At 45.2% G+C, this 23,464-nt stretch overlaps 1 protein-coding gene across 5 annotated transcripts in view; it reads right to left on the reverse strand.

The window, feature by feature from the left end:
* XPO1 (exportin 1) overlaps positions 1–23,464 on the reverse strand; it is a 555,220-nt gene that overhangs the window by 36,537 nt on the left and 495,219 nt on the right. For all 5 annotated transcript variants that reach the window (XM_033936440.1, XM_033936441.1, XM_033936437.1 and 2 more), the window contains 2 exons: positions 8,358–8,526; positions 5,126–5,260 (listed from right to left, as the gene is read on the reverse strand). In XM_033936440.1, the coding sequence (XP_033792331.1) occupies positions 5,126–5,260; positions 8,358–8,526 (304 nt within the window). The remainder of the gene's footprint in view (positions 1–5,125; positions 5,261–8,357; positions 8,527–23,464) is intronic.

The following is a 23,464-nucleotide window of genomic DNA, read 5'->3' on the forward strand; positions in this document are numbered from 1 at the left end:
AAGGGGGCTACTTTGGGGGGGAGGTGTGCTGGGGACAGACAGCTTTGCTCGGGGGGGAGACAGAAGAGGGCCATGAAGAGACAGTTAGGGAGAAGGAAAGGGGCCTGCTTTGGGGGGGAGGTGTGTCCTGGGGGCAGACAGCTTTGTTCAGGGGGGGGAGACAGAAGGATACAGACAGCGGCCAAGGAGAGAGAGAGAGAAAGAAACACAGACAGACAGACACATCTATTCTAGCACCCATTAATGTAACGGGCTTAAAGACTAGTTTTCTTATAAAGCACATATTTTAACTGAACTCTCTGACATCCTCAGCCTTTCCATTCACAAAAATAGAAGGAAGAAAAGTTCCCATTTCCTGCTGTCTCATGTCCCCGGCCTATACAATATTTTTCTTCTGCAGACCCTTCAAAAGTCTGACCAAATCCTCGTTTCAGTTGCATTATAAAGTACTGAGGATGACATCTCTCCCTAATCCCAGGTCCTAAAGTCTAAGACAGTAGCGCAAACTAGTGCTGCCAGATTCAGAAAAAAAAATTTCGATTTGATTCAGCCTATTGAATTGGTTTATCGATTTGATTTTCCTGTCCAGTTGGGTGATTTTTTACAAAAATCCTGGTGGGTTTTATAGCTTTTTCATCCCCTTTGGCTTCTCCTAACCACACTGGCGCTGTGGTGTAAATAAAATAAAGAAACAAAAAGGACTTTTCCTTTCTATGTGAAATCCTAGCTCACGTTTGCGGTCTAACACCAGCTCTGGCAGGATACACATTTCAAATCTGACATATTGTAATCACAAAACAGAAAATAAAATTAATTTTTCTACCTTGTGTTGTCTGGTTATTTTTCAAATCTTGTTGGTCCAAGGCTCTGGTTTTCTTCTGATAACTTGCTTGCCAGGGTCTCCTTTTTTCTTCTTTCTGCATGCTAACCATCCATCTGCCATCTCTGTCCTCCCTTTCCATTTCCCTTCCCTCCCCAGGAAGTCTGGTATCTCTCCTTTTTTTATCTCCCTCCACAGATCCACCTTTTCTTAACTACCCTTTCATCCGGCATCTCTCCCTCCTTCCCCACCACCCCAGGGTCCACCATCTCTCCCTTTCTTTTCCCAATTACCCTCCTATCCAGTATCTCTATCCCTCCTCCACACCATCCCTTGTGTCCAATTTCTCTCCTTTTCTGTTCCTTCCCTCCCTACATCCTATGGTCCATCATCTCGCTCCCTCTCTCCTCTATCTATTTTCAGACCCATTATTTCTTCCCCTCCCCAAAGTTTGGCATACGCACGTCTCTTTGAACACCACCTTCCCTCCCTGTACTTCTAAACCAGGGTCCCCCAAAGGCCTGTTCCCCCCTTAAAGTCTGCATCTCACCCCTGAAGGCCTGTTCCCCCCCTTGAAGGCCTGCACCCCACTTGAAGGCTTGCACCCCCCGAAGGCCTGTCCCCCCCTTGAAGGCCTGCCTGCCTGTCCCCCCCTTGAAGGCCTGTCCCCCCACATGAATGCCTGTCTCCCCATTGAAGGCCTGCACCCCCCCCCCGAAGACCTGTCTCCCTTTTGAAGGCCTGTCCCCCCCCTTGAAGGCCTGCCTGCCTGTCCCCCCCCCCCGAAAGCCTGTCTCCCCCATGAAGGCTTGTCTCCCCCCTTTATGGCCTGCATCTCCCCCTGAAAGCCTGCCTGCCCGCCCCACTCCGAAGGACCGCTCACCCCCCCTGCATCTCCCCTTGAAGGCCTGCCTGCTCTCCCCACCCCGAAGGACAGCCTGCCCGCCCCACTCCGAAGGACCGCTCGCCTCCCCGACGTCCAGTTCTTCCCCTCTGGCCTCCCCACACCATTTAGAGTAGTGAAGCGATCTTGCGCTGCTTCGTGCTGTTTCCTCCACCGCAGTCCCACCCCCTCCTCTGATGTCAGAGGAGGGGGGCGGGTCCGCAGCGGAGGAAATAGCACGAAGCAGCGCAAGATCGCTGACATCGCGATCTTGCTGCAGGCTGCTTCGCTACTCTAAATGGTGCAGGGAGGCCAGAGGGGAAGAACCGGACGTCGGGGGGGAACGGACGCCAATGACTTCAGGCCGGGAGCACCACCTCAGGGCATGCACCAGGGGCGGACTGCCTGCCCCCCCTTATTACACTACTGCTGCTTAATCATGCATTTTGGAATGCCCAGTAGGATCGCGTTGCAGTAGTAGAAGATTGAGAATACCAGTGTTTTTGGACACTGCTTGATGGTTAAAGTAGGGTTTAAATCCTCTGACCCAGTAGAGTTTGCTATATGCATTTTTCACAATGCGTCTGATCTGTATTGTCATGACTAAGTTTAGGTTCAGCCATACTCCTAGGTTTCTCACTAGAGAATGATGCAGGGAAAAAATTTCAGTCCCCGTCCCTACTAGCTCAGACCCTGTCCCCGCAAACCAACTGGAAGCTAAAGAAACACAACTTCGGCTTTGGAGTCCCCATATCTAACACCAGCTCTAGCAAATCTGATATATTCTAATCACAAAATAGAAAATTATCGTATTTTTTGCTCCATAAGACGCACTTTTTTTCCTAACCAAAAGTGGGTGGAAATCTCGGTGCTTCTTATGAAGCCCCCACCCCCGTACCTTTCTCAAGCAGCCTGGTGGTCCAGTGTATATCCCTCCATCGACGGCTCCTTACTATTTCCGGGCAGCAGGCGCATGAGTCAGAAGCATGGACGTCTAGATCAAGCTTTACACGCTCCCGCTTGGGCTATTTTGGACAATTTACGTAAAGGCCTCAATGCAATGATCATGCAATTTGATATGAGTTCTGCATTTGATTTAGTGGACCATGAAAAACTGTTTCAATGTTTAGATGCTATTGGCATTAGAGGAGGGGTGTTAGATTGGTTTAGGGGCTTTCTTACGTCTCGTACCTATCAAGTTCGTTTTAATTTTGATTTTTCTGGTATTTGGAGTAATCCATCTGGTGTTCCGCTGGGTTCACTACTGTCCCCTTTGCTTTTTAATGTCTATATGTCATCATTAGGCGCGCAACTGTCTCAGCTGGGGATAACGCTATTTAGTTATGTAGATGATTTCACGATCATTATCCCATTTGCTACTTCTCTTTTTGAAGTTATTCCTAAGGCAACAAAAGTACTGGATTTAATGGAGCAATGGATGACTGAATTTAGATTGAAGCTTAACTTGGAAAAAACAAAATTTTTTGTAGCTTCACCAAAACATCATTGTGTATCTATAAATTTAGCTATCCTATTCAATCTACTATAAAAATTTTGGGTATAATACTGGACCAAGGACTGACAATGAAAGACCAAGTGGACTCTTTGGTTAAAAAGGGTTTCTTTACTCTTTGGAAGTTGCGGTCCATTAAGGCATATTTTGATGTTTCATCATTCAGAGTCTTGGTGCAATCTCTTATATTGAGTCAACTTGACTACTGCAATATTGCCTATTCAGTAATTTCTCAGAAGAACATGCAACGATTGCGGATGGTGCAAAATGCAGCGGTCAGGTTAATTTTTGGGTTAAAGAAATACGATCACGTGACACCTCTCTACTGGATGTTGCATTGGTTGCCAGTGGAGGCGCGTGTGAAATTTAAATTTGGTTGCTTTTGTTTTAAGGTTCTTTTTGGTTTGACTCCTAAATATATAAATGAACTTTTCTCTTTTACAACCAATAGACATAAGAGAAGTTCACATTTGAATTTTGTTTTTCCGCCTGTTATAGGATGCAAACTTAAAAAACATCACCAGCATCTTCTTTCATATCAGGCAGCAGCATGGGGCAAAGATTTAGATAAACTGCTTCTTCTTACCGAAATTTATGGGGAATTTAGAAAACATCTAAAAACATTTGTTTCTGAAGCATTTAGATCAGTGGTTCCCAAACCTGTCCTGGGGGACCCCCAGCCAGTCAGGTTTTCAAGATATCCCTAATGAATATGCATGAGAGAGATTTGCATACCTGTCACTTCCATTATATGCAAATCTCTTTCATGCATATTCATTAGGTATATCTTGAGAACCTGACTGGCTGGGGGTCCCCCAGGACAGGTTTGGGAACCACTGATTTAGATGGTTAATTTGTAAAAAAATTTGTATTAGGCAATAATCAGATCTTTTAGGGTTTTTAGCCATTGTTTTTAATTCTCTAATTCTCTTCAACTTTTATTGTATATTAAATGAAGTATTTGAAATGATGTAAACCACATATAACTTCATGGTTTTGCGGTATATAAATAAATTGTTATTATTATAGTGGCATTCCAGCTACAAGCAGAACATAGTAGTCCTAACAGCCAGTGTTAAAAAGCTGTACACATATTAGGCCTAGAAGCTAGTGGTATACAGTCTGCATGTAGGAGATAGAAGTCCCTAAAGCTGGTGATTTACGAGCTGTAAGCTGAAGATAAAGTCCTAATAGCTAGTGGCAGGCAAACCATAGGAGTCCTAGGTTGCCGTTCAACAATATCTTTAAATAAAAGTACCTCTTATTTTTAAGTTTACCTTGTGATTCCAGTTATAGAGTAGTGTGCCTTATCAACCAAGCAGATCTTTGAGATCAGAAAATCAAAAGTTATTGGATTTGATGGTAAAGGGGAGATATGCTGATACTAGGGTGAATACTTTTTACATTTCTGGCATTAAATTATGGAATTCATTGGTAGGTCAGCTGCGGTTATGTGCAGACTGGCTAGTTGGGAGAGCTAGTTGGGCCTGGGCATGCCACAGATAAGACACTGTAAAGCATGGAGAGGATAATGCTGCTAACATGTTAGAGGGGGAGTAAGAGAAAGGTAAAAAACACTCCAAAACTTCTACACTCGTTTGAGGGGTTAACGCCTCTTTAATGGTATTTCAAAGGACTGGGCAGATACTTCATAACAACTAATGGAGACTGTATACCTAATATAGCAATTTGTGTTTACAATGTTCACTGCTTCAATTATTATTTGAAAAAGTGATAGGAGCACTTTTGTAAATAAATTAAGAAATGAAACACACACTGAGGCTCTTTTTGGATGAGCTAAATGATACCCCTTAGCAAGGAAAGACATCATTTTTAAGTACACTCCCAAGATTAAGAGAAACTGATTTTGTCTCTTTAGAGAGCAACACACTTCTATTCCCATTCTTACCAGCAGTGTGTGAGGTATCTGTTACAACAGAAAAGATGTGCTGAAGAATTTCACAGAAATAGGTTTGATAGAAACTCTGTGCAGCAGCTTCTTCTTGTGCAACATTTTGTAGTAAAGTATAAAGTATTTGAAGTCCTAGAAGACAAAAGAAAACAGTTACTCATATTTTTATATTACCATTTCTAAATATTTAACCACTTATTTTCTGTAAACAGCAATTCACCAATCACACACATGGAGATTATCACTACTACGACATGGCGTGCTTTTTCAGAGCTTTCCAACTAAGAGTAAGACCCATCTGAGTACGTCACTACATTTTTCAGTTTTAAATTTGAGGTAAGGAGCTCAACCACCAAAAAGGAAGGGTGAATTCCTATCTTTAAAACATGTTTCATGTTAATTAAAAATTTGTTATACTGCCAAGGCTTCAAGGCGGTGTACATCTAATAATTAAATTTAAAATAAAAAAGGGGTATAATATAGTCACAATATAACAAAACATTGTTTTGTACATATTAATACAGAGACAAACAACGAGGAAGAAAACAAACAGAAAAAGATAGGGAAAGGGGGAGAAGAAGGGAAGATTCAAGAGGGAGGGAAAAAGGAAAGTTGCAAACTGAGAGCATTAAAGGTAACAATGTCCTTAAAGAGGACGGTTATGGCCCAAAGGTATCTTTAAATAAAAAAGTTTTTAGTTGTGACTTGAAATAATTTAGGGTTGTTTTGTTTCTTAATGGTTTGGGGTAGAGTTCCAAAGTGAAGGAGTGGAAACTGAAAAATTATTATTGCGCATGGTGTTTATGTGTTTTAAGGATGGTATGATAACCGAGATTTATGAAACTGAATGAAGAGTTCTTTGAGCGGCATATGGTATTAGTAATTTATTGATGAATTCAGGTTGACAAGACCTTTTAATGTAAACAAGTTCACATTCTCTAAAGTCATGCAATTCACCTAAGGTTAGATGCACTAAAAGGATCGATAAGACTGTGTAGGTCTGCACTGATTCAATTTTTTGGCCGATTGAAAAAGAGCACTATAATGTTTGCATGCAAATGATTCACACGACTCACAGCAGTGAGAGCGCAGAACCGGCAGGGGAAGCCCGAACAGCTGAAAGCAGAGGAAGCTCGGAAAGCAGGCTCCTGCCACTCAGCCGTTTGGGGCAGAAAAACTTTTTTTTTCCCCCCATTATTTTGTAAATGGGCACAGATGCTGTGTGTGTCACACATGCACAATATCTGTTCCATTAAAAAAAAACAAATAAACCCCAGGCTGATGATGGCCCTCCCCAATGAAGGCACTGCCCCCCTCCCGCGCAAGCGAAAATGGCAGAGGTAATGCACAACTTCCTCCTGCTATGCCAAATCCCCCTCATTGCGAAAGAAAATTGGCAGGAGGGATACCCATTCCCTCCTACCAATGCAACTCCCCCCCTCCCACCGTGACAGCGATGTGAGAAGGCCCACTCCCATGCCAGGTGCACCCCCCCCAAACATCCCCTACTCTCCCACCTTCCCCCTGAAAAAAAAGGCAGGAGGGATGTCCATTCTCTCCTGCCACCGGAGGTCCCCCACCACTGTACCTTTTTAAATACATTGTTAGCTCAATCTTACATTGTTAGCTCAATCCGTCCCACTTGTAGGCCCGTTGTTCCAAAATGTTAGACCTTTCCCCCCTTGGAGCATTTTGGATCAGCGGGCCTTGAAGCTGGAGGAACCGTGCTTCTCTCCTGCTTCCAACTTCTGAAAAAGGTACTTTGGGGTGGGGGGTGGGGGGCTTGAGGGAGTATCCCTTCTGTTTTTTTTTTAGAGGGGGCCTCTGTTTTCAGGAAGGAGTGGGCATCCCTCCTGCCAATTATTTCTCGAGGGGGAGAGGGATGTCGGCAAGGTAGGAGGGAAGTGGGCATCTCTCCTGTTTTCTCTGCTACGGGGTTTGTGTGTCAGATCTCGGTGCATCGGGGAGGGCCACCATTGGTGGGGGAGGGGCTTTTTTATTTTATGAGACAGATATTGTGTGCACACACACACACAAAGCATCGGGGCCATTAGAAAAAAAAGGCTGAATTATGGGTGACAGGTAAGCGACTGGTCTTCACCGGTTGCTTTTTTTGGATCACTAAACCCCAGTTTTTTTTTTTTTTGTGCATAGACAAGCGGTGTTAGTGTATCAACTGCTTGGCTAATTTGAATGGGGTTTCAGTTAATTTGCATGGCCAGATCAGAAAGTGGGTGACTGAGGGGAAAAAAATGCAGTGAGCCATTTTATGCACCAGGTTGGCAAATGTGATTGTCACTAAAGCAGTCAAAACTAGTTTAGTGACGATCGCTGAATTTTAGTGCATCTGGGCCTAAACTCTAATCCCTTTCCCATCAACTAAGAGTGCAGCAAGGTGATTCCAAATTCTCTATATGTGACTAAATTAAAAGATCAAAAATGTTGAGAATGACTGATTTTTGATGTCTTGTATCCATAAGCAATCTGCATGTTTGAACTTATATAACTCACCGTATTTTTCGCTCTATAAGACGCACCTGACCTTAAGATGCACCCATCTGTAGAGGAGGAAAACCCAAGAAAAAATATTCCCACCACCCTGCCCTGTACCCCCTCTAGTGGTTTAGTGGTAGGCCGTGACAGCGTGTTATATAGCGAAAAGCCCATAGGCAGCGTAGGCAAACCCCCCCCCCATAGGCAGCACAGGTGAGTCGCGAGAACTGATTGCAGCCAATCGGGGAGCGGCACCGTACCAGGCAGGAACACGAACAGCACGTGTCTGCCTTCTGCGCTGCTCTGCCTGAACTAATGAACCCCCTTTTGGGGGCAGAAAAAATGTGTGTTATAGAGCGAAAAATACAGTATTTTTTTCATATAAAAGTATGGCGTTTCGACTGTTGTATTACAAAATTATTTGCTCTAACAGAATTAATTAAAACCTCATTTTGATTCACCTCCTCCAAGAGATGGTCTCATACACAGATAAAAACAGAAAGGAAGAATTTCAGCTTTTTGATCACTGAGCAGTAGCTACAGTGGTGGTATCTAGTGGCTCAAATACATTCCAAAAGGACTTGTGATCTGTGACCTAACCAAAGACCGTCACTGTGATGAAAAGGGACTATGAAAACAAGGAAGGAGGAAGAAGAAAAATGTTAGGTCAGAAAAAAAAAAACCAAACATCACAAAGCATGCAAAATAAAAGTATAGAAATATTTCAAATTCATACCTGTGTCTGCAACATTTCTCATAGTATGTTTGAAAGCCCAAATAATTGAATCCAAAACAAGCTTGAACTGTGCAGGGGGAATGGCCAGAAATGCTGGAAAACAGTGTGAATTTACAGCCTGAAGTAGCAAGAAAAAGTTTGTTCTGTGTTCAGGATATTCTTCAAAGTCCTAATGAAAGAATATAAAAGATTTAATGTGAAAGTTTCTGAAACTATACAAAATGACCAATTGTCAAGTTAGTTATCTATAAGATAACAGCAGGCTAATCAATATTCACAAAACCCACAATAAATTAATCTTTTCATTATAATTGTATCTGTTATATTAAGACTAATAAAGAATTATGTATTTAATGAACCATTATTAAATGATCTGCTTTCCTGTTATAATTTGAACTGCACAAATTTACAATGCAGAATTTTCTGTGCAAGCCCTGCTAGACCAGTCCAAACCTATGGGCTATGTTCACCTATTAGCAGATGCAAACAGGAGAAATTAGGTTCTTACCTGCTAATTTTCTTTCTTTTAGTCTCTCCAGACCAGCACAGCTCACTGATGGGTAATAGCTCACCATGACCAGCAGGTGGAGACAGACAAACTTTTGGCTGTAGTACACGTGGGCTGTGCAGTCCCAAGTACACTCATTCTGCCGAATAGCCAAGCAGAACTAATAAATGTGAATTATAACAACAACAACACTTCCCACAGGAGTAACAACAAACAGAGAAAAAACACTGTTAGAAATTGAATAGAAGGACCTTCAGAAACATCTTGCCAGCTACACCACCTAAGCCAAAGGCCACTGCTCTTTTAATCTCCCCATACCTATCAAAAACACACGATCCCGCAGGAAAACACGCACTCTTCATGTGAATCCCAAAAGAACACAGACAGACATAGTGGAGGCTGTGCTGGTCTGGAGAGACTAAAAGAAAGAAAATTAGCAGGTAAGAACCCAATTTCTCCTTCTTAAGCGTCTCTCCAGACTGGCACAGCTCACAGATGGGACATACCAAAGCAGTACCCATCATGGGTGAGACCCCCAAAGGGCTGCCACAAGCACGCATGCCCCATCCTGACACACCTGAACATTCACACGATAGTGCTGTACAAAGGAATGGAGAGAAGACCAGACTGCCACTTTACAGATATCCACCAGAGGCACCAAGGAAGACTCAGCCCAGAAAGCAGCCTGACCCTGAGTAGAATGAGCCTTAAAGTCCAGAACTGACTTCTGTTGAAGAAGATACGCTGAAGCAATAGTCTCCTTGATCCAGAGCACAATGGTGGCCTTGGAAGCACCGTCCCCCTTATGAGAACCTGCTAAGAGGACAAAAGGATGATCTGATTTCTGGAACTCCTGGGTCGCTGAACTTAAGAGCAAAGGACCCGGAAGACATCCAACTTGCGCAATTGCCTCTGCTCCAAAGAACCCTCCTGACTACCAAAGACCAGGAGAACCACAGACTGGTTGACATGAAAAGGCAAAACCACCTTAGGCAGAATGGAACAGGCCATAGCACTACGTGCTCCCTAGAAAACTTCAGGAAGGGAGGCCTATAAGAGAAAGCCTGTAGCTCAGAAATGCGTCTTACAGAAGTAATGGCCACCAGGAAGACCACCTTAAGAGTAAGGTCCTTTAACATGGAAGAACCCAGAGACTCAAAGGAAGGGTGCACAAGCATGGACAGGACCAGACTGAGATCCTAGGCTGGAACTGGAGGCTGAAGCAATTTGGCTGCCCTCCAAAAATGATTCACATCTGGAGACGAGGTTAAACGCCTACAATGCAGCAAAACGCAGACAAAGCTGCAAGCTGAACCCAGAGGGGAGACCAGGCAAGGCCCCTGTCCAGGCCATCCTGCAAGAACTCCAAGATGTGAGGCAAAGGGGTGCGAAGAGAAACCACACCATGCGCAGAACACCACTACTCAAAGATACGCCAAACACGCACATAAGCCTGATAAGTGGGAAGTCTCCAGGACTCCAAGAGAGTGGAGATCACTTTATCTGAATAACCTTTCTTACCTAGGCATTCCCTTTCAACAGCCAAGCTGTTAAGACAAAAGGGACTCGGATCAAACATTGGAATGGGGCCTTGAGTCAGAAGGTCGGGTGAGAGGGGCAGCGGAAGAGGATCTGCCACGAGGTAACAAACCAGATCTGCATACCACGGGCGACTGGGCCAGTCTTGAGCCACCAGGGGTGGCCGGGTTGCCGAGCAATGCGAATGACTCTGCCCACCATCGGCCATGGAGGAAACACGTACAGGGGGGCCCCCTGACAGCCAAAGCTGCACCAGAGCATCCAGCCTCTCGGCCTGAACCTCTTGTCCCTCGGCCTGAACCTCTGCACCGACTGAAGAACCGGGGCATTTTGGCATCGACATTCGTGGCCATCAGATGCATGACCGACTGACCCCAAGCCTGCACAATCACCTCGAAGGCTGCGGGACTGAGACACCACTCTCCGAGATCTAGCATGTGATGACTGAGGTTGTTCATCTGGACATTCTCCACTCCCGCAATGTGGGAAGCTGAGATGTCCAGAAGATGAGTCTCTGCCCAGGCCATGAGCAGAGCCGCCTCCTGTGCCACCAGACAAGTTCTAGTTTCCCCCTGAAGACTGACATAAACCACCGCCATGGTGTCCAAGAGAACCCAAACTGACTTGCCCATCAGCAATGTCTGGAATGCCAGCAAAGCCTACTGGACGGCTCTGGTCTCCAGAACATTGATCAACCAAGATGCCTCCTCTGGAGACCAATTGCCCTGAGCAGAGCGACCGAGACACTAAGCTCCCTAGCCGAGGAGACTGGCATCTGTGAGAAGCACTGTCCACTGGGGCTGAACCAAACTCACTCCTTGCACCAGACTGGAAGATTGAAGCCACCTAGGAGGCTGTGATGAACCAACCCCCAAAGAGGAAAGGGAGAGTCCAGATCGTACAACTGAGGCGACCACTACTGAAGCAGAGCATACTGAAGTGGCCGCATACAAGCCTGAGCCCACCGAACCACATCCAGGGAGGCTGCCATCGACCTCACAACCTGGAGAAAATCCTGCGCCCGAGGATAAGCCATCAGAACGTAAAACTGCGACTTGTTCATTCGGGCCTCTGGAAGGCAGACTTTCCTCAAGTCGGTGTTGAAAAGAACCCCGAGGTATTCCACCGAGGTATCCCACCCCAGCAACCGCAGAAAGTTCACAATCTGAGCCATAACCCGGGAGCTCTCCTGAAAAGACTTTACTCGGATCAACCAGTCGTCCTGATAGGGAACCTTTCTTTTAAATGGGCATAGATGCTGTGTGTGATACACATGAACAATATCTGAGCCAATCAGGGCCTTATATTCCTCCCCCTGTATCACAGGATACAGAGGGAAGAGCATAAGGCCCTGATTGGCTTAGATGCCTAAGGACCCTCCCAAGGGGGCGGGGCCTTAGGTGTCTGTGCCAATCAGGGCCTTAGACTCCTCTCCTTTGTATCACGGGATACAGGAGGAGCTTTAGGCGTATGAGCCAATCATAATGCACCGGGGAGGGAAGGACCTGCCATTGCAGAGCGGTGGCCCTACGAGTGGTTCGGACTGAGCTTCCATCCTGCTTCAACGTTTCTAAGAAAATACCAGGGGGAGGGGGGGGGTTTCGAGATGGCATCTCTCCTGGATTTTTTTTCAGGAGGGTAGGGTATGAGATGTTTGGGGGGAGCGAATAGTACGGCAGTGGGCCTTCAATTATAGGAGGAAGTGGGCAAAGAGCACCCCATCCGTAAGACTGGCATCCATTGTGATGATCACCCAGGCGGAGGAAAACCCCATGACAGAGATGGAGGATTCAGCCACCAGGCCAGAATGTTCTGAGCTGCTGCTATCCAAGGGAGCCAAAAATGCAGCAGATCTCTCTGTGGACTCTAATGTCTAATTGTTTAAAAATAATATGCTTAGTTACTTACCAAACAGATCATTACGTTCTGATAATTTAGCTTTACTGAAAACAAATGCTAACCCGAGGCTTGTGAAGACTGGTAAAATGACTTTCTGTTGTGTAGGAGTTAAAAAATGGAACTCTCTTAGGGGCCAAATACGAAACTGCTACGAAAAGGGTTCGTTTAGAAAATTACTCAAGACAATTATTTGTAGATGCCTTTTTCTAGTCAATAATTTCTTTCTCTGGCATAGTAGTTAAATTATTCATGATCTTTTTATATAAGGCTTGGTGTTAGTTTGCAGATATGATCTTAGAGGATTGTTTGTGTGTCTGTTTATTATTTTTTAAATAATTTTATGTATGTAAATTATGTAAACCGTTTAGTTCTAAACGGCATAGAAAATTTTAAAATAAATAATGGGAAATAAGGGCATCCTGCAGGGAACACAGGTGAGACATCGCCCAGGGGACCACATCTATGGCCGCAACCATGGACCTCAGGACCTGCAGTTACTGTCAGTCTGCCAAAGCCTGAGTCTCTAGGAAGGCACGTATCAGCTGAAAAAGCTTCTCCTGGCACGAGTTAGGCAGAAACACCTTGTTCCGTCCTGTGGCGAAGTGGACCCCCAGAGTTGGAAAGAGCTGGCTCTTCCAAAAGTTGATCACCCAGCCAAGGCTCTGGAGCAGCTGAATGACCTGGCAAACCACCTGATGCCACTCAGATTCCGACTGGGCTCTGATGAGCCAGTTATCTAGATACAGGTGTACTTGGATCCCAAACTTTCTCAGATGAGCCGCTACCACCACAATCACCATGGTGAAGGTTGAGGCACTGTCACCAACCCAAAGGGCAAGGCCACAAACTGGAAGCGCCACTGCAGAACATGGAACTTCAGAAATTTCCTGTGCTAAGGAAAAAAATAGGGATATGAAGATAGTCTTCTGTCAAATCCAGGGAAGTCAGAAATTCCCCCAGGAGTTATCGAGGCGAAGGCAGACCGCACCAATTCCATCCGGAAGTGGGGAACCTTGAGAGCCACATTGACTGCTTTGAGATCCCGGAATGGACTCCAGTCTTCAGAGCTTCTCTTTGGTACAAAGAAGTATATCGCTTATTTGCCTGAGCCCAAGTCGAACTCTGGAATGGGTTCTATGGCTGCAACATCCAGCAATCTGGAAATGGGAGTGAGGGAAGAGAGTGGAAGAGTATAGTATGGAGGAGATGCTGGGCTATAAGGGTGGAGGAAGGAAGATGCTGAGAATGGTAGAACCCTGGGGGGGAGGGTGGCAAGGAAATGGATAAAAGGATAGAAATAACAGAGGGTAGAAATATGGTAATGGAGGTACATTGAAGATGAAAGTGAATGGAGGGCTGAGGAAGGAATGAGATTAGGAACAGAAGAGATGGAAATTTGATAGGTAGCTGAAAAGTGCAAAAGAGGAGAAGGGTAAGAAAGAGGCAGAAGAGAGTTAAAAGGCATGATCAATATGTCTGAGGCAGATGTAGTGAGGAAAGAGACAGGAGAGGGTAGAAAAGAAAAATGGATAGCAGCCACTTGAAGGAGAATTAGCAGACGACAGGAAAGCAGAAAAAAGAAACTGGAACCAACATGATGGAAAAATAAAACATCCAGACAACAAAGGTAGAAGAAAACTATTTTATTTTAACTGTTTAAATGGAATATGGATAATAATGAGCAAAAATGTTGTTTAAATTTTGCAGAATTTGCTAATTTTGTGCACAGAATTTTCAATTTTTTTGAACAGAATCCTGCCATGATTAAACAGGTGGAAAGGGGTGAGAGGGAAAAATCTTGCATATTACATTACATTACATTAGGGATTTCTATTCCGCCTATACCTTGCAGTTCAAAGCGGATTACAAAAGAGTTGACTGGACATTTCCAGTGACGAACGGTTTTTGTTTTTTTTTTTACAACAGAGGAGAGATAGCTGGATAGATTCCGAAGGAACTTACAAATTGGAAAGTAAATTGACAGTATTAACTGTGTGATATAAAAAATAGATTACAGTTAGAATACAGATAAGATTACAATACATTTCAGGGATCTGTTTACTTGGTAGGTGTTTTAGGGAGGAAGAGGTATTCTATGTGGGGGTTTTAGGGGAGAATTTATCTAGGAGTATGGGGATGGGGGGTTAAGATATTTTGATGAATTTTTTGAAAAGCAGGGTTTTGATTTCTTTTCGCAATGTTTTGAGGTCGCCCGTTGCCGTTAGCAGGTTGGAGATGGAATGATTGAGTTTTGCTGCTTGCATTGCCAGAAGATTGTCAAACATCTTCTTGTGCTGAGTGCCTTTGAGTGAGGTGAAGGCAAAAGGGTTCAGGGGTTCTTCTTTGTCTTGAGGTGAGGATCTGGTTTAAGCGGTTGTTTAGGTAGGAGGGGGAAGAGCCATTTAATGCTTTGAATAATAGGCAGTAGAATTTGAATTGAATTTGTGCTTGCATGGGTAGCCAGTGAGAGTCTAAGAAGGCAGTTGTAATATGATCATATTTTCTCAGGGAGATCAGTCCGAGGGCGGTGTTTTGTATAGTCTGAAGTTGTTTTATCATATTGGCAGGACAAGGTAAATAGAGGGAGTTGCAATAGTCCAGTAAACCTAAAACTAGGGATTGGACAATCTGAATTGTGCTGGGTCGAAGAATTTTCTGATTTTACGTAGATTTCTCATAATTAGAAAAGCTTTCTGGGATGTCTTGTTGATTTGGGACTGCATTCTACAGCATCTGTCTATCGTTACTCCTAGGAGTTTGAGTTCGGGCTGTATTGGGTATTTGGTATTTTTAATTTTCAGTTCTGTGAATATGGTGGAGGGGAGGGAGATATGTATGAATAAGAGAGAGATAAAAAGTTAAACATAGGCTGGAGGGCAGGAAGAGAGAAAGAAATGTTTCATATGATAATGGAGGGGAGGAAGGGAGAGATGCTGCATGGAGGAGAATAGAGATGTTTGACCCATGGCACAAGGCAGGGAGAGAGAGAGAGAGATGGTAGACAGTGGGAAAAAACCAGAAATGTTGGATATGGCAGTGGAAGGGAAAATATAGAGATGAAAAATTAGTAGTGACCACAAGGAAAGAAGAAAACATCAAATGGGTATGAGACCCTGGTGAGGGAGTTAATAGAAGACAAACAGAAACCAGAGCCTGGGACTAACATGATTTGAATAATAAGATGCTCAGAGAAGAGCTGGTGCTGGACAGAACTTGCAGGAATGGGACAGGAGCAGAACTCGCGGGGATGGTACAATGAGTTACCGCGGGAATGGAGAAAAAATTGTCCCTGTGACATTCTCTAACCTGTGCCACCAAGGAATCCACCTTTGGAATCACAAAATGCTGGTTAAACACGTGTGCTATCAGGTTGTTTGGACATGGCCCTAACCACTCTCAGGGGATCTTCTGGGGGCTCCCAATGATCAATAAGCATTTTGTCAATGTCTGGATGATCAAAAAAAGACAAAGACTGCGGATTCATGTTACTCATGAGAGAGCATTCCGCCGTTGCTGACTGACCCACATCTAATTTCAACTCTTGGAGGGACTCAGAAATCAATCTGACCAAGGTGGAAAGTTTGAAACGTCTTCGCATTGTAGGGTCCTCATCAAAATCTGAAGCATCACCCAAATATGGATCGTTGAGATCCGTGAGTGCAGCCACATCTTCCCCAGTGGTGGTGCTAGTCTGTGTAAATGGCATAGCCAAATCATCTGGATCATGTGTGTCATCCGTTGGCAAATTGTCCCTCACTAACCCGGGGACTTTGGACTCACAAACCTGTGCCCTGGAAAAGAGAAACCCTCCATCCCCAGCAAGGATCCATAGGAGGTATTTAGCGCCTTTTTCTTGGCTAGATAAGCCTGGAAGAGAATGTTAATAAATTCCTGGGGGAAAACTCTCACCCAGAGTCACAGCTGCCTCCTGGGAGCTTTTTTTAGCACTCTTAGAGGACTTCTTTGCCTTTAACGCTGAACTGAGGCTGAGTTTTGCCAGGGCAACGAGCATGCAGCATGCCTTCTCCGGGAGCCAGCTTTTTCGACGGGCCATGGAGGGACTGAGTGGTTGGATCCCCCAAAGGGATCGAGGGAACTAAGGCCATTGAAATTTCATCCCCCTCATGCACTGCACGATTTGCGGGAGTCAGACAAAGAAGCTGCTGAGTGCCGAGCAGGAGTGCCAAAGCAAGCACCTGATCACTGCCGCTCAGCTTCTGTGACCAGCCAGGATAGCAGCGGGCTCCTGCCCGCTGCACCTCTGGACCACCAGGGATAAAAGTAAGTAAGTGGCAATTTTGGGGGAGGCCACAGCCCCTGTGGTTTCCCCCCCCACACACTTTCCAACACTTATGTTACACAAGATTCTTTGGGGCTGAAAAGGCTGACTGGAATCCAAGATGCAACTTGGAGAAGCATAAACATAATTAGACAGTAGGCAGGTGCAGGAAGGACAGGGCGGGAGTCTAGAATGACACATCTATCTACTGGAAAAGATATTATCAAGATAAGGACATAATCTCTCTTTCATTCTAGACGAGCAGGACATACCAAAGCAGTCTCAGGAATTTAGGGTGGACTGACTGCGCCGGCTACAACACAGAAGAACCAAAAGCAGAGTCCTCTCTTGCCGCAACACCCACTCTGTAAAACTTTGCAAATGTGTGTAGACTGGACCGTTATAGCTCTTCAAATCTCCTCTGGAGAGACTGCTCTAGCTTCTACCTTCACAGAAACAGGAGACTGCTTCCCACAGACAATGTAGGCTGACAAAATGGTCTTACGGATTCATCTGGAGTTTGTGGCCTTGGAAGCAGGCGCACCAAACATAGCCGAATGAGTCAGCACAGATGATTAGAGAGCCTAAACTTGGTGACCTCTAGATAGTGAAGAAGCACTCTTCCCATGTCTAACTTATTACAAGTGGTCCTGTTTCCTAGAACCTGTAGGTTGGAAGACAGAGAAACAGACCTTCTGATTAACATGAAATGTCAAAACCACCTTCGACAGTAAAAAAGGAACAGTACAGAGAGAAATTTGTCTCTAGAATTCTAAGGAAAGGCTCTCTACAAGAAAGAGCCTGGAGCATGAGATTCACCTTGCTGAGATCATACCTACCAGAAAAACTGCCTTTAGCATCAAGTCCATAAGAGACGCTTCTTCCAGAGGCTCGAACAGAGCTCTGGTGAGGCCTTTGAGAACCATGTTAAGGTCAGACAAAAGGAACGGTGGCTTGATTGGTGGTCTAATGCAGAGAGCACCCTTAAGAAATCTGGTGATGTCTGGATGCGATGTTAACATAGGTTTACAGTCCCAAGCTCTGAAACAAGAGAGCCCAGTGACTTGGATCCATAGATAAGCCACAGTGAGGCCCATGTCAAGGCCCACTTGGAGAAAAGCCAACTCCACTGAAACTGGAGCTGAAAACGGCTCCACACGTCCATGAGAGCACCAATACTGGAAAGTCCTCCATGCCTTAGCGTAGGCAGAAACTGTAGTTGACTTCTAAGACTTGAAAAGAGTGCCAATGACCACATCTGAATATCCTTTGTGCTCCAATGCCTCATGTTCAATAGCCATGCCATAACAGCAAAGCAATCTGGATCCTCCATGCAAACTGGACCCTGTGAAAGCAGGTCTGGATGCCGTGGCTTGATTGAAGACACATCAGATCTGCATACTAATGCCTACGAGGCCAACCTGGAGCCACCAGAATGACTCTTCCCTGATGAGCTGTGATCAGTTGAACAACTCGGCCTATCATGGGCCAGGGACGAAAGACATACAACAGGATGTACTGAGGACATGGCTGGACTAGCGCATCTAGACCCTCACTGCTGGATTTGAATCTTCAGTTGAAGAATCGGACTGCCTTCTTGTTTTATGCCATTGCCATGAGGTTGAATTGGGGATGACCCCAGCACTGGACAATTGACCAAAATGCTGCCTACAACAGTGACCACTCGCCTGGATCTAAGATCTGTCTGCTGAGGAAGTTGGCATGAACATTGTCCACACCCGCAACATGCGCAGTTTTCAGCACATGAAGATGTTGCTCTGCCCAGTGAAAGAGCATGCGTGCTTCAAGACACAGAGATGCACTCTTGGTGCCTCCCTGTCTACTGACATATGCCACTGCTATTGCATTGTCAGAGAAGACTGACCACTTGACCCTTGAGAGTCTTCTGCAATTTCTTCAGAGCCAACTGAATGGCACAGTTCCAGACTGTTGATTGACCATCTTTTCTGAGAGGGTATCCAATGTCCCTGAAGTGAATTACCCAGGACTCGATCTGCAGAAGCACACCCTTGGAAAGGGACTGAAGATGAAGCCATCAACCTATGCTGACACGAGCCTCCAATGTCCACGGCAGAGCCTTCTATAAGGTATCCATCAGATGAATCCAGCAGGAAAGCAATTCCATCTGGAGAGGATGCATGTGGGCTCTCACTCAAGGTGCTACATCTATTGTAGCCACCATAGACCCCAGGACTTGAAGATAGTATCGCACAGAGGAGTATACTTAGCCAAGAGACCAGAAATTTTGGGGCACAGCTTCAGTCTGCATGCATCTGGTAGAAAGATGCGGTTGGCCACCATGTTGAACAAGACTCCCAGATACTCCAAGGATGCTGATCTTCGGGCTGCCAGTCAGACAAGATGCCTAACTGCAACTCCACCCCCGCAGACCGACAGGTACATGAACATAAGTGGAAAGCGAAAATACAGCCAGCACCCTACAAAACACCACTGAGCCAAACAGCCTGCCCTCGAACAGAAGCCAAACAGCCTGCCCTCGAACTCCTGCAAAGCAGTAGGTGAAGATGAAAAGCAGGGGCTGCCCGAGCTCCAAAAACACTTGTGCAGGTTCCACCATGGATTGGCCTGTTAGCTGCAGTCTAGAGTCTGCTTCTTCTCGATGCAGGCAGAGCTAGAATCAAGGTGAAAACTCCAAGCACTGAAAACACCAAATAAAGGTTGAAAAAAACATCAAATAAAATAAGAAAAGAGAGAGAACAGAAATAATCCTTCTATCTCGCATGAGGAAGAGAAAAACTGCAGGTGGCAGTAGAGCTCCCAGTAAAGTAAGAGGTACACAGAAAAAATCCACAGTGGATTCCTTCTGCTTATGGCTTGCGGCCATGAGGAGATAACCCGCTTGTCTAAAATGACACACCTATTGCACTAGAAGATTGATTTTGAAATTTTTGAAAAAATAAACAGATTAGAGAGCACTCTATGAAGTTACGTGGTAATACTTTTAAAATAAATGATATTTTTTTACTCAGTGAATAGTTAAACTCTAACTCATTGAAAGAGAATAGCTCCCTCGTCAGTTGGTACCAAAGCAATTGAAAGGAGGAGAGGCACATGAACTTATGAAATAAAACAATGATCAACAAACATTTAACAAGCAAATGCTGAACAATAAATTACGCACATGAATAGCTAGGAACCAACCTGCTAAGTACAAGAAGTAGTGATTAAAGAACACTCCAAAAGAAAAGGGAATAGGGTGCTCCCTGTTCCTGTAGCAATGTCTCTACTATTAATCTTAGATATAGTAGAAGAGATCCCGTGATGGACACTGGCAACATCCGAGGCAGAAATTAGAAGAATCAAAAGTCTGCATAGGGTGGCCTTATGGACTCCTGTGTATATTAACAGAAACAAGATTATCCAGGTAAGAACCTAATCTTTTGTTCTGTTACATATGCACAGGAGTCTGTATGTTAGCTGACATACCAAAGCAGTGCCAGATGTCTAGGGAAGGACAGATGAGCCTGCACACAGAACCAAGGACACATAGGTGGCATCCTCTTGAGCTACGACATCCACTCTATAGTGAAGAATAGCTCAAATAGTTGCTCTACAAATTTTATCAGGTGAAACAGCCTGGGACTTCATCCAGGAAGCTGCAATGCTTCTTGTCAAATGTGCTGCGATACAGTTAGGGGGCTGCTTCCTGCAGGCGTTGTAGGAAGATTAAATTGCCATGTGAGCCCATCTGGCAAAGGAAGCCTTGGAAGTAAGCTTGCTACATCTTGAGTGGCTATCAGCACAAAAAGATGATCAATAAGTCAGGAATCATTAATATGCTCCAGATAGATAAGTAGGGTTCTGTGCATATCCAGCCTCTGCAAAGGTTTGTCCTGTTTTGCCAAACCCGTAGGGTGAAAGGGGTGTAAACTACCGTATTTTCACGTATATAACGTGCGCGTTATACACGATTTTACAAACCGAGCATAACCATGCGTGTTATATGTGTGAGCGCATTATACAATTTTTTTTTCCATTGCGATCCGGCATCCCCCCTGCGAACCGGCATCCTTCCCCCCACTCGAGTCACCCCCCCTCCTCCGCGATCCTACATCCCCCCAGCACTGCAAAGACATCGCTTACCCCAATTGGGCACTGGCACCAACACCAATGCACAGGACGTGCCAGTGCCAGAGCCAGTGCCCGAAGATCCTTCCTCGCCTGGGCTGGGCGGTGCGAGGGAGATCCTCCCTCTTCTCTGTGCTGAGCTGGACTGGACTTTGAGCATTTGCGAGATTCAGAATCTCGGAGAGAGCGAGACCAGAAGGCTTGGACTGGGCTTTGAGCATTTGCGAGATTCAGAATCTCGGAGAGAGCGAGACCAGAAGGCTTTGAGCATGCTCAAATGCTCAAAGCCCAGTCCAGCCCAGCACAGGGAAGAGGGAGGATCTCCCTTGCACCGCCCAGCCCAGGCGAGGGAGGATCTTCGGGTACTGGCACGTCCTGTGCATTGGTGCTGGTGCCGTGCCCAATTGGGGTAAGCGATGTCTTTGCGGTGCTGGGGGGGATGTAGGATCGTGGGGGGGAGGGGGATGATGCGAGCGGGGGGGGGGGGGAGGATGCCGGTTCGCAGGGCCAGAAGAGGGAGTAAGTGGGAGTGGCGGGAGGAGGTTTTAGCAGCATGCGCGGTATACGCGTGTGCGTGCTATATGGAATTTTTTTAACATAAATGTGTTGTTCCCGCGCGCTATACGCGTATGCACGTTATATGCGTGAAAATACGGTAATCTCCTGATTAACAAGGAAAGTAGAAACTAACTTTGGAAGAAAGGAAGGTTAATGGAGGAAGGGTTCCCTAAATGAAGAGGTTCTGCAACTCTGAGTTCCTTCTTGCTGAGACTATGGCAACCAAAAACATGGTCTTAACTGTAAGATTCAACAGAGAAGCTTCTGTCACAGGTTCATACGGAGCACGGGACAGGTCATTCAAGACCACATTGAGGCCCCAAGACAGGAACAGGCTGTGCAATGGGGGGGGGCACAATCTGAGAACCCCCCTCTTAAACAGAGTGACATCTGGGTGAGATGCCAGAAACTGCAAGCCTCTGAGCCCTAAACCATGAGAGACTGGCTACTTGCGCCTTGAGAGACAAAATAACCAGGGCCTTCTCAAGACCGGCTTGCAGGAATGCAAGGATCACTGTGATGGGTGCCCTCTCAGGTTCCATCTGCTCCTTGGCGCACCAAAACTGGAAGGTCTTTCGAGTCTTAGCGTAAGCCACAAACATCGCAGGCTTCTTTGTTCTAAGGAGAGTCGTAACGACAACCTCGGAGTAACCCTTCTGAATCAAGGCTGTGTGCTCAAGAGCCATGCTGTAGGACCAAAGAGCTCTTGATTCTCCTTGGGAACTGGGCCTTCACTGAGGAGCCCTGGATGAACCAGCAGTTTTAGGTACCTGGCCTCTATGCAGCTGCACTAGATCTGCGGGCCAGTCTGGAGATACCAGAATCACCAGCCTATTATGGTTTGCTATTCTATGGATGATCAGACCCACAATGGCCTGCAGCGGGAACACAGAGAAGCATCTCTGTGGCCCAGGACTGAACCAGGCCCTGTGCTTCCCCTCTCAGCTTTTTGCACTCTTGGCTGTGGGCATTAGATCTACAGTCATGTGAAAAAATTAGAAAAGCCCATGAAATATTCAATTATTTCTTAAGAAATGTTCACATATCGATGTCAAATTTTTTTTTTAAATTTATCTCTGGAAAAGAACGTGTTGTAACTGCAGGTAAACAACAAAAATTTTCCTTGATTTACTCATGAAACAAAAGATATCCACAAAAATATGTATTCTAACTGAGGAATAAATTAGGACATCCTACACCCTAATAGCTAGTTTTACCCCCTTTGGCTGAAATAACTGCAGTGAGATGCTTCTTGTAGCCATCTGCCAGCTCTGACATCGGTCTAAGGAAAGTTTGGCCCACTCCTCAGTGCAGAATTCTTTCAGCTGTGAGATGTTTGAGGGGTTTCTTGCATGTACAGTCTGTTTCATTAAGATCAGGACTTTAGCTTGGCCACTACAGAACTCTTCATTTCTTAGTTTTCAGCCAGTCCTTGGTGGATTTACTGGTATTTTTTGGGTCATTGTCGTGTTGCAAGGTCCAGTTCCACTTCAGCTTTAATTTTCTTACAGATGGTCTCGCATGTTCCTCAAGCACCCTACGATACACGGTATAATTCATGGTGGATTCTATGATGGTGAGCTGGCCAGGTCCTGCTGCAGCAAAGTATCCCAAACCATGATACTTCCACCTACATGCTTCACAGTTGGTATGAAGTTCTTTTCCTGGAATGCTGTATTTGGTGTACGCCAAACATGTCCTTTTTCTGGTGTCCAAATAATTCAATTTTAGACTCATCTGTCCATAGAACATTATTCCAGAAGTCCTGGTGTTTGTCTATGTTCTCTCTGGCAAACTCCAGTCTGGCCTAGCAAGGTTTCCTCCTTGCACCCCTCCCATGCAAGTCAAATTTGTGCAGTCTCTTTCTGACCGAATAAGAATGCACTTTCACATCAGCAGTAGCAAGGGTTTTTGGAGACTTCTTTTAGCATCTTGCGGTCTGCTCTGGGGGTCAATTTGCTTGGCAATTGTTTGGAAAGTACTCCACTTGTACACTATTTTCCAGACCTTGGAATGGCTAATGTAAAATTATTTCGAGATCTTTGTAAATCCTTTACTAGACTTATTAGCCGCTACAATCTTCTTTCTGAAGGCCTCAGATAGCTTTTGATCTCACCATGGTGTTCACTCTCACCGCAGCAATCATGAACACACCAAACTAAATGTCGGAGGTTTAAATAGGGCAAACCTCATTCAAAATGCTAAGTAACTATG

Source organism: Geotrypetes seraphini, chromosome 3 (genome assembly GCF_902459505.1).
Source record: "Geotrypetes seraphini chromosome 3, aGeoSer1.1, whole genome shotgun sequence".
NCBI lineage: Eukaryota > Metazoa > Chordata > Amphibia > Gymnophiona > Dermophiidae > Geotrypetes > Geotrypetes seraphini.